Source organism: Danio rerio, chromosome 7 (assembly GCF_049306965.1).
Source record: "Danio rerio strain Tuebingen ecotype United States chromosome 7, GRCz12tu, whole genome shotgun sequence".
NCBI lineage: Eukaryota > Metazoa > Chordata > Actinopteri > Cypriniformes > Danionidae > Danio > Danio rerio.
Window position 1 is genome coordinate 19,826,730 of NC_133182.1, and position 18,114 is coordinate 19,844,843.

Here is an 18,114-nt window from a genome sequence, read left to right on the forward strand (position 1 = left end):
TTTAAATTCAACACAAAAAAAATGTTTGCAACAGTTTTGCAGACATCATTTTTTCAGTGATGGTCAGAGTTTTAGAGTAAGAAGAACAATAAGTGCAGATGCCAATAAAAATAAAGCTTATTTATTGTTATTGGTTTTTCCTAGAAGAACCTTTTCATTTCACAAGAAGTTTTTTAATGTGAAGAAGGGTTTTTAGATTACTAAAATGTTGGCTGAAAAAAAAATATTCAAAGATGATTCCTTGGATTTACTTTTTTTTTTGGTTAAGTGGTTGTAAACAATTTATCTGGTCTGAATTTAAACAAACAAATTAATTTTAACATTAGGAAATGTTATTTGTTTGTTTGAATTCAGCACATATAAACTGCAACAATTTTGCAGGCATAATTCTTTTTCAGTGTTGTGAAACTTCTAGACAGAAGATACTTTAGAAAACCAAAAACAATTATTCTACACTGAAAAAATGGTTCATTGAATTTACAAAAGTTTTTAAGGTAAGTGTTGCAAGAAGTCATATAGGCTGACTTAAAACAAACAAAGTTGAACATTACTAAATAAATAAACAGGTAAATCCAATAAATATTGTTTGAGTGTATGGCACCACTGGCACTTTTATTTATTCATTTATTTGAGAATGTTATGTTTACAGTGGGCTAATAAAGTTATGTTTACAGTTGCTTAAACTGTTATAAACACAACACTAGATGATAAAAAAAGATTGGCATGTTGGAAATATAGCATTTTTAAAAAAGCAACAATTAAGGAAAAGAAAAAATGTAGAGTAGTAAAATTGCCAGTGAAATTGTAGGTAAAGCACAATACAAACCAAAAGAAATGTATTTAATGGGAATTAAACAGAAAGCATGCAATTATAGAAGATTGTTCCCACCCCTAAATATAACATTTCAGCTCTTGCCATCAAAAAGACGTTTTAGGCAACCTCAAGTAAAGAAAAATGTGTGTCAAATGTCATTTGTGCCGACTATTAGAATTGTAAATACTGGGTCTTTATGTAGCCTAATAGAATTGAGTTTTCAATGTGATTTAGGCTATGTGAGGATATTGAAGGTATTGGTGTAACCTGTTTTTTTCTGTGATTTATGTTATATGTGACTGCTGACGTGGTTGTGTGGCGAAACCAAAGATAAATTTTCACTTGTGGAGAATAAAGTAAGTAAAGTAAAGTAAAGTAAAGTAATTTGAGCGCTTTCGTCCATATTTAAATGGATGAGATGACTGAGTTTTTAACGGTGTCAGAGAGGAAGAAATTAGAGTCAACCAACAAGTTCTTACATGACGTAATGAGCGATTTAAATGTACATAATCGTGTATGATTTCTTTTTAGCAGTTTTTGGTTGCATCTTGTCTCTCAGACTGTTACCTCTACAATCAACTCGGTGCCACCTTGAAGCGGAATTGTTCAGGGGAGGGGAGAGAGGAAAAAAGAGCGAGAGAAAACCGGTTGGACAGGTAAGACGTAGAGGCCGGACTGGGTCGGGTTTGTTGTCACCGTTATATTCAGACGCATGCGCATTGTTACCTGTTTCCTCATGAAATGTGTACCTGCGCTCTAATCAGCCACTGAAATTCGTATTGTTGTCCGTCGGTTGAGCAGTTTGGACTATTTACCTGCCACAAACATCACCTCCCACCTTGACAAAGACACCTAGCTTTGTCGTAACCTTCTGGACTGAGTAAATTTCCGAGAAAGTCTACATGAAGTCGGAGTAGCGGAAGACGGCGGAAGGTGCAAGCAGAAAGCGGGTAAATAGTGGGAAACTCCACGGAAACCTGTACAGGTACATAAAGTTTGCGAAGAGGTAGACGTTTGGAGTGAAGAATTTGGTTTTGCTTTTCCAATCCGAAGACAAGGCACTGAAGACACATACAGTGAGGACATTGCACTTAAATTGCATTGTGGAAAGTTTTCGTGAAAGTAGGTCGGCATAAAAACCTGCAGTTTAATTTTGAGAGATAGCGGGGAAGACGTCGGGAATAGACCATGCCACGAGCTTTCCTGGTGAAGAAAACGGGAAATTCACCCGGCAAGAGAAACTGGAGCGATCTACCGGACCACGAACGCGGTGACATTTATATTCCAGGTGAGAAAAGTTGCTATTTTTCCAGATCGTAATCCGGATAACGGTACGGATGCGTCGAATGGCGCATTCAGTAACACAACAGTTCATTCCCAGGAGGTCAAGCTGGGAACAGCCCTATGTAATTTAATAGCTTATTTTGTGTATTTCATTCATTTTATTTTTACTTTTTTTGTGTTTTGGGTAGGATATCATAAAAGATATCAAATAGGCCTAATCCTTTATTTAAAAAATCCTATTTTAATATCATATTTGTGATTGATTGAAAAATTAAACAAAGTCGTTAAATATGAGTTTGTTTTAAGAGGGCAGTTACAGCTCCTTTAGTTGACCTTCAGACCCAACTCTTCCTTATAACATCAACTTATTACAACACAAGACAGTGCCAGTCTGGCCTACACAAAACAGTTGTGAAATTATAGCACTTTATATTTTATTTTGTCACAAGTTTAAGTTATATTGTTTATTTGAAAACAGAATCACTGTAATTAATTTTAGCTAATTTATTTAGTGATATTTATTTACAAATTCAGATTGCAAACACTGATAACTGTTTCATTTTAACTGTTTTAGAAGTTCGTATTCGTATCATTTAACTGCAGTCATCTAACGGAATAGACAGACAGACAGACGCAGCCGTTCATTTGGCTATATGAACTCCTTCAGTTTCCAAACGACGCGAAAAGAGATACACTGAAATGTTTTATGTTGCATTTTCTAATTTACAGAAAGTTACTAAGTTTAACAGTTAAAGGCGAGGTGTGTAGCCTTGATTTATACGTGACATTTTAAAAGAATGCGCTCAGATGTTTTGTGTGCTCGTCAGCCTGCTTAGCTTTTTGTGAAAGTTTAATCCATTTGCATAACAGCTCATTCATAAACTGAACTAACTTGAAACAGAGACATTTATAGCATTGATTCATGCTGGTATGTCAGGAGGTTGTTGTACCTGTTCTAGTCGTTGTCATCATCACCCTATGAGGTTACACGTATAGGCTACATACAAGGCGGAACGATTAGTTTTAATTACCTGCAAGGCAGAACTAATAGGCTAGGCTTGTTAATTACAACACTCTTACATATAATGGTTCTTTATTATCATAGATGGTTTTATGCAGAATTTTCAACATCCATAGAAACTTTAGCTCTTTAAAGTACAAAAATAATAGGCTGTGATAAATGGTTACATTTTATGACATATGGTGATAAATTAGATGGTAAGTGGTTATTAACTTTTACACATAACTTTTTAGGAAATAAATGTAGCCTGCAGAAAAAAAAACAAATTTTAAAAGTGAAACAATTTGCCATTTTCATAATATACAATTTAAATAAACTATATCTATAATGGACAACAAGTCGTCATTATTTTTATATTGAAATTGTTCTGTTATTTTCCTTTTTATTGTTTTAGCAATTCTGACATCTGTAAAACTAAAGTTTCTTTCTTTCTTTCTTTCTTTCTTTCTTTCTTTCTTTCTTTCTTTCTTTCTTTCTTTCTTTCTTTCTTTGAGATCAGTGCGGCATCCATTTTAACGCATCGTGGTGTTTTAGTTTGTCTGTCGATATGGTTGTGGGTTAATGTTTACAGCGGTGAAGGAAATAACGGGCTTCACTGCTCTGGCTCCCTTTTCCCGCTACACCCTTAGCAAACACACACACACACACACACACACACACACACACACACAGAGCGAGTGTACCTTTCACCTCACTGTTCGATATCTGCTGAACAAACCCATATAGCAGAGGCATTGTTACGTATTTAATAGTCGTCACCTACACATTTTATTGCCCTTTTTTTAACCCGTTCATTTTCGTTCTCTTAAGTTTTGCTGTTTTCATTTATTCCCTTCATGTGACTCGTTAGAATAAATTGTATGAAGGTTTAGGAAAAAGTCGCTTTTAAACACTGTACAAATTATAATTGACAACGAATAAGTTAAGAGGACTTTAAGAATTTTGTTAAGAAGTTGCTTGATTTTAAATACAAACAGTAGTAAATAAAAATATTATTTCACAATATTACTGGTGTATTGTTACAGTACAACAGTAATATTGTAAATACATATTAATATTAATTATTATGAATACAGAATAATAAATAAAATTAATAATAATATTCATACTTTCATTTTCCTTCACCTTAGTCTCTTTATTCATTAGGGGTCGTTGCAGTGGAATGAACCACCAACTTAACATAGAATATAGAAATAATAATATTGTGAAATATTTTTTTCAATGTAAATAATTAAAAATGTCTTTTATTCCTGCAATTCCAAGCTGAATTTTCAGCACCATTACTTCAGTCTTATCACATTATGCTTCAAACAATATATTTTATTACTCTGCATATTTATGAAGCATATAATAATAATAGCCTAATAATAATAATAATTATTATTATAATTATTATAATAATAATGATAACAATTATTATTATTATTATTATTATTATTATTATTATTATTATTATTATTATTATTATTATAATTATTAAGCTATTATTATTATATGCATCGTAAAATAATAATACTTAAAATAATAGTTTGAGAAATTAATAAATTAATTTAACAAATTATTTTAAATACTTAAAATAATAATAACAATAATAATAATAATTATTATTATTATTATATAATAATTATTATTATTATTATTAAGTATCATGATTGCTCAGTCAATAATAGGCCTAATGGTTTCTTTTCATTATGTTGAAAACATTATTTCTGCTTCATTTTTTGGTGAAAACAGTAACATTACTGTTATTGATTATTAGGTTTTTAATGAATAATAGTAATAACAATAAATTATGATAATAAATGTTTCTTAAGAACAAAATCTGCATATTCAAATGATTATTTGAAGCATCGTGTGCCACTGAATTAAATTTAATTCATCTTTATTACTATATCGCTTTTAACAATGTAGATTGTGTCACATTAAGATAGACGTTGTAGTAAACTGAAACCACTTCAGTCCAGTTTTTACAGTTGGGTTCAGTTCAGTGTAATAATGTAGCCTAAATGTCCCCAAGCACCGAAGAGCACCTCCAAAGTTCCAAAAGTCCTACTGAAGACTGCAATGATGCTGAAAATTCAGCTTTGACACATAATAATCAGTTGCATTTTAAAATAAATTCACAAACAAAACAGCATTGTCAGCTGAAATATGTGTCTCACTACATTACAGTATTTATTGTGATTGATTGGTGCATTGTATTTGACCCAGGCTATATGATGTTTTTTATAGTGCGATTTTATATTGCGATTTAAATACAGTTTCACTAGATTAGTTGAATAACTATTTGGAAAGAATTTATCCTTTTAGATTAATTTTGGAGGATTGTGTATGGGGAGTGCATAACTATGAAAAACAATCTACAAGCAAAGATAAATTCAATAGAGAAAAAATAAAAAAATAAATAAACAGCATTTGTTTTTCGAGGAGCCAAACTACATTCAGGTAAAGTAATTTAATAATCAAATGTAAAATAATGCCACATAGTCTTCGTTTTATAAACAATTAACTAAAATGAATCAGTGTTAACTGTCACACAGTCGCAGGTCTCAAAAAACACTTGCGAATGATCAATTATAATACAAACTCAACATTGCATATAATCGCAATGTGACTATTGCGAATGATCACATTGTGATATCGATGCTGAAACGATATATTGTGCAGCCCTACAATAGATTTGACCAGTATTGTATTTGGAAAATTTACATTAAGTGCACTTGGTTTTATGAAAAGGAGCTAGATAGAGATTGTTTATATAGAGCTAAAATATTACAATTGCTAAATGTTATATAGAATAATTTACTAAAAATGCTCACTCAATTTCCTTAAATCAATAAAAAAAAGTCTTAAATCAGTTTGTGTCCTCCGTTTTTTTTTTTTTTTTTTTTAAGATACAATGCATTTGGTTGTAGTTCATCTTTGTGTAGTAGACAGTCAGAGAAGGGAGGGGTTGGCAAACACTAGGGCAAAAGGCAAAGAAACAATCACTGCTGTCTACTGTTTATTACTTTTAGCTATGTTACAAAGTAAAACAAAAAGTAGGCAAGCACATACCACAATTATAAGTCACATCAAAACAGTTTGGTCTCTTCAACACCAAACTACCAAACAGTCTATTGGGATTTTTTCTTAATTAAACTTTAACTCTGAAAACTGGACTGTTTCAATTTCAATTCACTAGAACATCTACGTTAAGCTGCTTTGACACTATCTACATTGTACAAGCGCTGTAGAAAAAGATGAATTGAATTGAATAGAATCAACAAAAAACCCCAGGTTGCTAACTGCATATGTCTACATAAGCACAGATGATGTGTTCGATATGCAATAAAAATGTTGCATGTTACCGTTACCCACAGCGCCCATTAGATATTTGCATTTTAATTTGCAACTCAGTTATGACACACCAGAATCAACAGATTCTTTGTTCTGGCCAGTAATGTTAGAGCTGGTCATCATCTACAATCTCCATGCAACTGCTGTCTTTTTTATTTCTCTTCTCCATCATTAGTCAATGTCTTAGGAATAATTGAACAAGCTCTCAGGAAAGCACATGATAGTTTACAGGCAAACATTTGCAGATTATCCATTTGATGTATTGTGTTGCGTGGAGGTTTGTATAAAGGGAGCTGGAGCCTGTGCCTCTAGCCCAGCTGGTCTGACTGGTAAAGCAGCAGTAACAGGAGTGGTTTAACTTTAGCCCGGCACAATACACTTACACACACACACCACACACACAACACACACACACACACACACACACACACACACACACACACACACTTATGTAGATCAGCCAACCCACCCACTCACATTCGTATACTGAACACACACCTGGCCCAGAGGCACAACTGTCCCACTCAGCCTCCAGAGCCACACACACACACACCCAGTTTCTGATTGTCTTGCAATCACATCCTTCATCCTCAGCTATGCAGAACGTAATCCACACTTGTTCACAAAGCCGAGATGTTGTGTTGGAAAGATTTGTACATCTGTGCTTGTCATCATTTGTCTTCAAACAATACTCGTTTGCTGATAATGCAAAGTCAATATTGCGGTGACACAAAAAGCCTTTTCACACTATGCTTAACCCTGGGGTCGTCGTCGTTATGAATATGATTTTAACCCTGGGTACAGGAACAGTTCACACCTGTAGTTAAAGCAGGTGTCCTGTCCATTTGTCCTACCTTGTCAGATTGTCCTTCCTCCCATTCAGAAAGTAGGTAACACATTTTGATGAAAATATGCTACCCATCAGATTTTGCTACCAGTGTAAGTTTAAATGTGGAGTGATATGAAGCTGTAATATCGCCCTAACCTAACTAATCCCTAACCCCAACCCCAGAACCATTCAAATAGTGTTGGTAGCATAATCTTATAGGCAGGATAAAAGGTCAGGACACCGGCCCTCGGCCACACCTTTCCCCCCAACCATCCGAGGATCTGAGTTAAAAGTATATTTCACATTTAAAGCATAGTTTACATTCAATTAATTTGTTAATATAATTAATTAACAATAATTGTTAATCATTTGTAAACATAATCGGTTGTAATGAAATGTAATTTGCCTTCCAGCAGTTACTTCAAAAAAGGAGTTAATTACTAATTACTTGTTAGTTAATCAAAATTTGCACTCAGGAGAGTTAGTGATGTCACTGTGAGGGTCATAAGCTTGCATCTGCACCTGGTCTGCAGCCAGACCCCTCACATTTACTTTGTCTGAAGGTGCAGTGTGTAAGTTTGACTTCCTGTATCAAAATATAGCATTCCTTTATTGCATTCCTTGATCAAAACAAACTCAAGCACAGGTTGCCAGATTGACAACATCAACAGGATCGTGCCTGACTATCAAGCCTAAAGGCAGATTTGAGGCTGATTTAGGTTGTGTTCAAAATAAAAGCAGCGGCACTTGATAGAAGGAATATTTTCCATATTAAAATGAGTTTTTCTTCTAACCAACACCTCAAATTGATATATTAGAAACGGCTTCTATTTCTTGCAGCTGAACAACAGAAAACTGACAGTGATCACCTCAGGTACACCTTATGTGCTTTATTCAGTGTTAAATGCTAATAATGTGAGTTTAAATGCCGTTTCAGATGTCAATTTTTGCCACTCCTTGGGCCTACATTCCTCCCCAATCCCCCCAACCAAGAATCATCCGAGTTAAAGAGAAAGTTCACCCCAAAAATGAACATTTACTCACCATTTACTCTTAAGTATTTCTAATCTTTTCTGTTTCTATCTTCTGTTGGACACAAAATATTGTCATTTTCACAAACACAGCCATTACTATCCATCGTAGGAACAAATCATACTATAATTTGTTAATTTATATGTTTTTCCAACATTCTTCAGTTCATCATCAAGAAAAATCTTAGAGGTTTGGAACAAATAGAGGGTCAGTAAATAATGACAGAATTTTTTTGGGTAAACAATCTCTTTAAGAAGCAGAGTATGCATCACTTTTCATCCCGGGTTATGAAACAAAACAAAACTTACGATAACGGTCCAAAAATGTGTACACTCAAATTTATCTGTTATAGAAAAAATATTTAATACAAATTTTAAAAAGAGGAAAAATCAAGAGAAGCAAAAAATTTGATAAATTTAGTTGAAATTTAGTAGGTTGTAATTTTTTTGTTTGAATTTAATTGTAATATCTTTTACATGTAAAATATGACTGGTGACTAAAATATTATTTTAATAAATATATTATTTAATTTTGAAAAAATATTGTTTAAAAAAAATTAGTTATCAATTTAAGAGAGAGAGAGAGAGAAAGAAAGAGGGAATTTAGAGCAAAGATAAATGACTCTTAGTGTAGAAAATATTATAGTGTTTGTAATAGGAAGTCAAGTGTCGAATAAAAGATATTTAGCTGTTTTTTTGAGAATGACTTAAAAATCCTCTGATATCTCAGACAATAGAAACAATAGAAGAAATCAAAATCAATAACAGAGCAATATTAAGTAAGTGTTATGACGCATCCCAGTTGATCTATTGCTGTAATAATACATAATATGACCATGTGGAATGTTAGAGGCTTTATGTAAACCACTCGTTAGCTGCATTCATCAATCAATGACACTGACACAGGATCAGTATTGTACAGTGTGGAATATCATTGTATGAATAATATCCAGATTAAATGATTAACCCAACATAAATGATGTATAGTGTGAAACCGTTTGAACCACATAACCTAGGATTCCATCTAAGTGTTAGATGCTAACATTTGACGCTTCCCTCTCTCTCCTCCATAGTCTCCATGTCTCCCTTTGCCTACCGAGAGGAGACTGAAGCCAGTCCGGCAGAGGTGCCGCTGTGCCTGTCCAAACGCAAAGACCGAAACATGTACACCCACAGCCAGATGTACACCAATGACCCTGGAGCCGTGGTTCCTGTGGCTGAACTCCCATCATGCACCGCTCTAGGCCAGAGTCCAGAGACCGAGCACATCCGAAGCACACAAAACAATACCTATGTGCGCACTAAAATAAAGGTGAGGCTTCTGGAAAATGTTGACTTTTGCTAATGTTGATCTAAGATCTCGTTACGGCGGCAGTAAGCAGTCCTTTACAGCCATTGTGCCAGTGTTGTACATAATTGATTTGTCTTTACACATTGCTTGTACTCATATCACTTTACTAGTTTAAATGTTGACTCAGCCGCTAATTCAGTCTTTTATTTCCCTCTTTGTTTGTCGTTTGGCTGCAGGTCACTACAGGTGAGCTTCCCACTGAGGCGCCTCCGGTTGTGCCCAGTGTAACTACAAGCCCACCGGTTTCCATAGCGACGCATTGCTCTCCTCCTGTCACGAAGCCACTAATGGTGCAGTCGAGTGGTGCGACGTACGTTTGCCAAGTGTGTCAGAAAGTGTTCCAGTTCCAGCGCATGCTAAACCGACACCTGAAATGTCACAGCGAGCAGAAGAGGCACTTGTGTGATTTCTGCGGTAAGGGCTTCAACGACACCTTCGATCTCAAGAGGCACGTGCGCACACACACCGGTAAGAGCTCCATCTGTTTGTAATGGAATGTAATTTGTCTTCCAGCAGTTACTTCAAAAAGAAGTTCATTACTAATTATTTATTAGTCAATTAAAATAGTTTTTCTTTTACTGTTCAATTTACTTCAACAACATCTGGCTGCAGACTTCCACATGCTAGTTGAGCTATGCAGTCTCAGACATATGCACTCAATAGAGTTAGTGATGTCACTGTGAGGGTTAAGGGCGGGGTTAGGTGTACTTGTTAAAATCGTTGCATGCGCTCTCAGCTAGCATTTGCACTTGCTCTGCAGCTTGACCTCTCACATTTACTTGGCAGCTAGTTCTCTGTAACTCTTGCATGGTTGCCCACTGAAGCTAAGCAGGGCTGTGCCTGGTCAGTACCTGGATGGGAGACCACATGTGAAAGCTAATTTGCTGCCGGAAGTGGTGTTAGTGAGGCCAGCAGGGGGCGCTCAACCTGCAGTCGTGCAGTCAACCTGTGTGGGTCCTAATGCCCCAGTATAGTGAAGGGGACTCTATGCTGCTGTCATTCTGTCTTTAAGATGAAACGTTAAACCGAGGTCCTAACTCTCTGGTCATTAAAAATGCCAGGATATCCTTCAAAAAGAGTAAGGATGTACCCACTGGTCTTTGTCTTTCATGGCCATCCCCATTCATCACTCTGTCTCCTCTCCACTCTGTGTGGTGTGCGGTTTGGCGCAATATGGCTGCCGTCGCATCATCCAGGTGGATGCTGCACACTGGTGGGGGATGAGGAGATTCCCCCAATGTGTAAAATGCTTTAAGTGTCTAGCCTAAATGTAAATTATTATTATTATTATTATATTTTGTCTGTTATTCTGTAAGTAATTCAATTACTTGACTCAATACTGAAAATCCCCATAAATTTTACCTCATAGACAATAGAAATAAAACCCTAACTTTAAATTCTTTAAATTCAAGTTTAAAAAGTACCTTTTAGATTTATTTAAAAATAAGACTTACATTTTAAACAATATAAAGTATGATTCAACACTCAAAACATTTCATGTTAATTTCATACATGGATACACTATATAATAGTGTAAAATAATATAATATTATTAGCCAGTAATTTATAACACATTTCATTGTTTATTTTGTGTGTGCAATTGTCAGACAAATAAAACCTTTTGTTGAAAAAATATGTTATTATGCAAAATATCAATATTTATACAATATATATGCAGTAGTCAACATTTGAAGTGGATCAAAAAAGTTTTTAAAAATTGTTTTTCAAAAGACAAAATGGGTGTTCTTTAATAGTTTTATGAAAACTTTAATGAAAGGTTTTGATGTACTTCAAATTCAAGTGTTGACTACTATATATATATATTGTATATATGAGCAATATTGATATGAGTAGCAGTGTGATGTGGTTGTATATCGGTATGACGATATACAGCCACATTGCACTGCTATGAGTGTGATATTGTGTTTAAACAACAGTTAGACGGCATACTCATGTGTATAAAAAAGAAAATCAAACATGGAGAATCTCAAAATCCTTTTGTAAGAGGAACTACTTTCTTTCGCCATTCATTCACATCTACTTCACAAATGTCACTTTCGAGCTAGTATTTGAATGATTCTCTAGTATAATGTCTAAAGTGATGGCAAAACAGGTGATTTTGCTCACATTTTAAGATTATGATGCTGAACGACATGAAATGCCATCAGTCTACAGAGAATTCCCAGTATTTCTTTGTTGCAATCGGGAGATCACAATATTACTATGTTATATATACAGCACTACAACATACAAGAGAGAGAAAGTCATTTACCTGTTTAATAATGATTTGATCAGCAGTGGTTTGAAATTACACAGTTTTTCACCCCTGATGCGCTCTCTCAGAAACTATACATATTTTAAAATAGGCACTATCCGTATAAATAAACTACTTAGATGCTATCTAAACAACTACATTTTCACCCAAAAAGCCTCAAAAGTACATTATGTTGCCCAACAGCAGCAATATTTATCAAACTGTAGAGTGTCTTCTGCTTGTCACTGTATGTGGGTGGAGTAAAACACAAAGGTGAAGGGTTAAAAGGCTGGATGATATATATATATATATATATATATATATATATATATATATATATATATATATATATATATATATATATATATATATATATATGTATGTATGTATGTGAATGTAAAACATGGCTATGTTATACCATCATAAAAAACATCCAACAATTCTGCCATCATCTACTCACCCTCCACTTGTTCCAAATCTGTTTGAGATTCTTTCTTCAGTTTAACACAAAAGTCATTGACTTTCATAGTATTTTTTGCCAGAGTCAACGACTGCTTTTTTCCAACATTCTTCGGAATAGAAGAAAGAAATTTGTAAAAGTTTACAACCACTGAAGTGTAGATAAACTGTGAGGAAGTTTACATTTTCAGGTGAACTCTCCTTTTAATCGAATCTTCTTCTCCTCCTGCAGGTGTTCGTCCGTATAAGTGTGAGCTGTGTGACAAAGCCTTCACCCAGCGCTGCTCTCTGGAGTCTCACATGAAGAAGATTCATGGTGTTACGCAGCAGTACGCTTACAAAGAGCGACGCAGCAAACTCTACGTCTGTGAAGAGTGTGGCCACACTGCGTCTACCCAGGATGCACTGCTGCGCCACCTGCACACCGAACACCCAAACAGTGCCTTCCTGCGAGCCAAAGGGGCACGCAGACACTCGCCATCCTTGAACGGCACCAAAGACGATACGTCCCAACCCGGCTCTCCTCTCTCTCTTAACAGCGATGATAATGCAGAGTCTTGAGGTTTCCTAAATGATATATTTTTATACATGTGTAATAGGATGTGATTAATATGCATTCTGATGATTTATTGTGTGTCAACGGAAATGTAAAAAGAGGTGCAAAATGCTGTAATGAGATTCAGTTTACACTTGTGCTGTACTGCGGTCTTATGAAAAGCAGACGACAGCAGCGAAAGCATGGACTACTTCAGTTTACATAATGTTTTATACAAATTCAGGAGAAACACATAACTGAATGTGGTATAAAAGGGATAGTTCACCCAAAAAAAACAATTCTATCATCTTTTACTCACTCCCACTGGTTTCAAATCCGCATTTTGACTAGTTTTGGAAACTAGTAGCCATTGACTTCTGTAGTTTTTTGTTTGTTTGTTTGTTTGTTTTCCATGTAGTGGCTGCTGGTTTCTAGTGTTTTCAACAGAAAAAAAGACACTTGTAAATGTTTGGATCCACTTGAGGGTGAGAAATTGGTGGCTACGTTCACTTTTGGGTGAACTGTCCCTTTAAATCAATGGTCTCAAATTCAATTCCTGGAGAGCCATAGCTCTGCACAGTTTAGCTTTACCCACCTCCAACACCTGCTTAATAGTCTCTAGCAGTCTTGAATGGCTTGATTAGTTGGATTAGCTGTGTTTGATTAGGGTTGGAGTGAAACTGCAGAGCTGCGGCCCTCCAGGAATCGAGCTTGAGAACTATGCTTTAAATGATTCTATTTATACTGTGTGTGATGATTGTTTTATGTAGCGCTGTTTCAACTGATAGTTGAATATAAGTGATCTCTGAATGTTGGGATTTCGAAAGGGAATTCATTTTGTGTCGTTAATCACTACCGTATGTAATATATTTGCATAAACTTATAAAAAAAGATTTATATTTATCCTGGTGTAGTTTTTCTACTTGGGTATGTTTGAATATTTTTGCTCTCGATTTTATATGTACAACTTCACATTCTTGTCATACTTGTCCTTTTTGGGTTGCATTTTTTTGTACTTTTTTTACGTCATAAATATAATTGCCTCTTTTAGATGAATTAAGTAGACTTTGTGGCATACAACTTTGATAATCCTCATAACACACCTACACAATAAAGGCTTTTTTTGTTTTTTAAAAAGAAAAGTGTGATTCATTCACTTGAATTGTTTCTAGAATGGGCGTCACGATGGCACAGTCGATAGCATGATTGCCTCACAGCAAGAAGGTCGCTGGTTTAAGCCTCAGATGGGTCAGTTGGCATTTCTGTGTGGAGTTTGCATGTTTTCCCCGTGTTCGTGTGGGTTTCCTTTCCAGTTTCCCCAAAGACATGCTCTATAGGTGAACTTAATAAACTAAATTGTCCGTAGTGTATGTGTGTGAATGAGTGTATGGGTGTTTCCCAGTTGGGTTGCGCTGGAATGGCATCTGCTGTGTTAAACATAAGCTGAATGAGTTGGCGGTTCATTATGCTGTGGAAACCACTAAATATTAAAGGGACTAAGCCGAAAAGAAAAAGAATGAATGTTTCTTGAATACACATTCAGACACTCTTAAAACTTATTAGTAATATTTTAAGTGCTTTACATGCATGACTGCATGCACAGCAACAGATAAGACCATTAAGACCAACAATAAAGCGTTTTAGAATTTGCATGCAAGACAGCAGGCAGGAGAGAGAGGGAGATTCAGTGGGTGGATGTTGGTGGATTCCAGATCCCTGTTTGGTCTTGTTTGGAATTCAGTGTCTGTTTCATTGTGGGGCCATCAGGCATTAACGGCTCAAAGCTGCCTATCCCTTTAGAACCGTTATTTTTTCTTTTTAACCTCTCCAACCAATTCAGTACCACCCTTTTTAAAACTGTAATAGTGAACAATAGTTTCTTGTTTACAACAAACAGAATTGAATACAAATTGTAGATTTAGGCTATTTTACACTCTGAGAAATAAAGGTACAGGAGCTGTCACTGGCGCAGTACTTTTTCAAAAGATACATATTTGTACCCAAAGGGTCCATACTGGTACCTCAAAGGTGCATATTAGTGCCCAAATGTACCCATAAAGTACATTTGAGGTACCATTATGAACCCTTCAGGTACATATGAATCTTTTGAAAAGGTACTGCCCCAGTGACAGCTCCTGTAAGGTATTTCTGAGAGTGTAAGGCAAGACGCTGCAGGTGAATGTGGTAAAATAATATGCAAATTGAGTATTTTGCTTAAATACAGTATGTAAATGAGTCTTTTTTTAACATTTTAATTAATTATGCACCAATTTGAATACATTTTAAGCACAAATCTGAACGTTTTGCATGATGTCAGGTTAAAAATGATTGTTTAGCTCATTTATTGACACATTAGAGTCAAAGGCTTTTACACAGAGGATTTGGGGAATCTCTTTTTATCACTCCTCTCTTTTGGTAGGAAAAAATGTACATTTATTAATTTTCCTTTGGCTTAGTCTCTATTTTAGAGGTTACCAGAGTGGAATGAACCGTCAGCTATTCCAGCATATGTTTTACGCAGCAGATGCCCTTCTTGCCACAACCCAGTATTGGGAAACATCCATACACTCTCATTCACACACACACTCATATACTACAGACTATTTAGTTTATTCAATTTACCTAGCGCATGTCTTTGGACTTGTGGGGGAAACCGGAGCACCCGGAGGAACGTGGGGAGAACATGCAAAGTCTGCACAGAAATGCCAACTGGCCCAGCTGGGTCTTAAACCCGTGACCTTTTGGAAATGTATGATCGAGTGCAGGAAGAAAAAAGGCATGCTTTGTTATGCAAATAGACACACAAATGAGAAGGTCTATTTTGAATGTTTTATTTCAATTAAAACTGAAAAAAAAATCACTAAAAGATAAAAACCCCAAAGAGATAGTTCATCCAACATTTTAATTTACTCACTATTCTAAAATGTGACCCCCGCTTTAAAAAAACAGTCATAAGTGTCAATCTGTATGCAGATTAAATAAGATTTCCTTTGATGTATGCTTTGTTAAAATATGGCAATATTTGGTCGAAATACAACTATATAAAAACTTTAATTGTGTTAAAAAAGAATAAAAAATATTGAGAAAATCACCTTCAAAATTGTCCAAATTAAGTTTTTAGCAATGTTTTTGGGTGAACTATGCCATTAAGAAGCAGAGTATTCACCGCTTTTGTATATGCTGCCGAAGTGGAAATGAGTGCTGAAGAAAACTTAAAGAAAAAAAAGACATGCAAATATACACACAATTAAGACGTCTATTTTGGATGTTTTCTTTCAATTAAAACTGAAAAAAAAAACACTTTGTAAATAATTTTAAAAAGCTCCAAAACTGAAAAATGTGACATTGTATTTACCTGCAGTTTTTTGCCTTAAAGCACAGGTGTCAAACTCAGTTACAAAAGGGCCGCAGCTCTGCACAGTTTAGTTCCAACCCTAATTAAACACACCTGATCAAACTAATTGAGTCCTTCAGGCTTGTTTGAAACCTACAGGTAAGTGTGTTGGAGCAGGGTTGGAACTAAACTGTGCCGGGCTTCGGCCCTCCAGGAATTGAGTTTGACACCCCTGCTATAGGGATAGTTAATCCAACATTTTAGTATTTACTCACCATTGTTCCAGACAGTTTACTTTCATTGTGAAAAGTTTTACATTTCATTATGTTCATTACAAAGACATTATAAATAATGTTAGAAACTGGCATTGATACCCAAAGTAAAAAAAAAACTACAAAAAATCTTCTTTTGTGTTCAACAAAAGAAACTCAAACAGCTTTGTAAAAAGTGAAGAGTGACTGAACGATGACAGAATGTTCATTATTGAGTGAACTATCCCTTTAAGCGGAGGTAAATTCGCTGCAGCTTTTTTAACGCAAAACGTTCACCTAAACAGCACAAGTATGTTCAGTCCAAAAAATTCTCATGCACGGTCATGTTCCAGCAATCTGACTATCATGCACCATCAACCCTTTGAGTGGCGCTACACGTGTGTTGTTGTCGCGGACGGAAATGACGAAACGATAGGACTTTCGAAAACACAGGCGGGGAAACACAAACAGCGAGCGCGGAAGGAAGGTAAATAAAGCAACCCCGCAAAAAACTCTTAAATAATATATTGAGAATAATAGGTTACATGCATTTAAAAGAGAGTATATTACTGAATGTGTACATTTTCATTTACGCTAACGTTGCATGCATACAGATACCTTTTATAGACCATTTTAATGTGGTGATAATGTGGTCCGTGGCGTGAACATTTCCTGCTTGTTATCAAACTATTTCATAACTGTGACAAAAGGCAATTCAATCATAACTTAATGTTAAAACAGCTACTATAACAGTATTTATCAATATGTGGCTCTTTTGGATTCTCTAAAGCTATAGAAATTAAAAATGTAAAACATTTACAATACTTTGGTACCATTGTTTCCATTTACATCCCTCAAAATGGTCTAACTATACACACTTTTAGAAGTGCCTAGAACGCATTATTGCAAAATAAGTGGCTGCGTCATACTTAACGTATAATCAACACGCAAACTAACGTTACACGAGTCTCTTTGCTGTCTAGGATGTGAATTAGATGTCGGACTGAAATATGCCGACGGATCAGGTGTGTTTGGGACGGAAGCGCCCTCTGCCATCGTGCCCCAATCCTCTGTTTCTGCAGTGGTTGACGGAATTACGGGACAGCGCCAAGGAGAAGGGCTTGAAGACTCAGTTCGTCTACCAGAAGGTGAGCGACTGACTGAGCTGCAGTTCAGTTTGAATATAAACCTTTTTAAAATATGGCGAACTGTTCACCTGCAATGCTGTGCTTTCTGTTGTACAGGCCATAAACTCTTTGAAAAAATATCCTCTTCCTCTGAAAAACGGGAAGGAGGCGAAGATCCTGCAGAACTTCGGCGACGGGATCTGCAAGATTTTGGACGAGCGCCTGCAGAAACACTACCGGGAAAACGGTGTGGAGCTTCAGTGTGTAACTGAGGGGTTCATTCTTGTTGATCTACCCAGGTAGCAAAGACTTCTGGCCCAGATTTGGCATACATCTGGCACAGCAGGCGCTCATCCGGCAGTGGCATTAAGCATGTGGGCCAAACATGGCTCTGGTTTGGCAGAGGTGGCACTGTCTTTAGGGTGCCACAGAATACTTGGGCCAGAAGTAAAATGTAGTATTTGGCCCAAATGTTAATAATTGAT

General features: G+C 35.7%; 2 protein-coding genes across 4 annotated transcripts in view; both read left to right on the forward strand.

The window, feature by feature from the left end:
* Window positions 1–1,163: 1,163 nt before the first annotated feature.
* On the forward strand, window positions 1,164–14,059 carry ovol1a (ovo-like zinc finger 1a). Of its 2 annotated transcripts, none has more exons than XM_068222414.2 (4): window positions 1,164–1,470; window positions 9,392–9,630; window positions 9,846–10,137; window positions 12,615–14,059. In XM_068222414.2, exons 2-4 carry the CDS (start codon window positions 9,397–9,399, stop codon window positions 12,941–12,943), a joined length of 855 nt encoding a protein of 284 aa, XP_068078515.1. In that variant the 5' UTR covers window positions 1,164–1,470; window positions 9,392–9,396; the 3' UTR covers window positions 12,944–14,059. The 2 variants fall into 2 exon arrangements, with proteins under 2 accessions (XP_068078515.1, NP_001108216.2); NM_001114744.2 differs by lacking the exon at window positions 1,164–1,470 and adding an exon at window positions 1,543–2,102 and having other exon boundaries at window positions 12,615–14,048.
* A 2,877-nt stretch (window positions 14,060–16,936) lies between these two features.
* The window catches only part of mus81 (MUS81 structure-specific endonuclease subunit), a 29,352-nt gene continuing 28,174 nt past the window's right edge, over window positions 16,937–18,114 (forward strand). The window contains exons 1-3 of one of the 2 annotated variants that reach the window (XM_005172211.5): window positions 16,937–16,989; window positions 17,486–17,650; window positions 17,747–17,876. In XM_005172211.5, coding sequence (XP_005172268.1) covers window positions 17,513–17,650; window positions 17,747–17,876 — 268 coding nt within the window. In that variant the 5' untranslated portion in view covers window positions 16,937–16,989; window positions 17,486–17,512. 2 annotated transcript variants of the gene reach the window in all.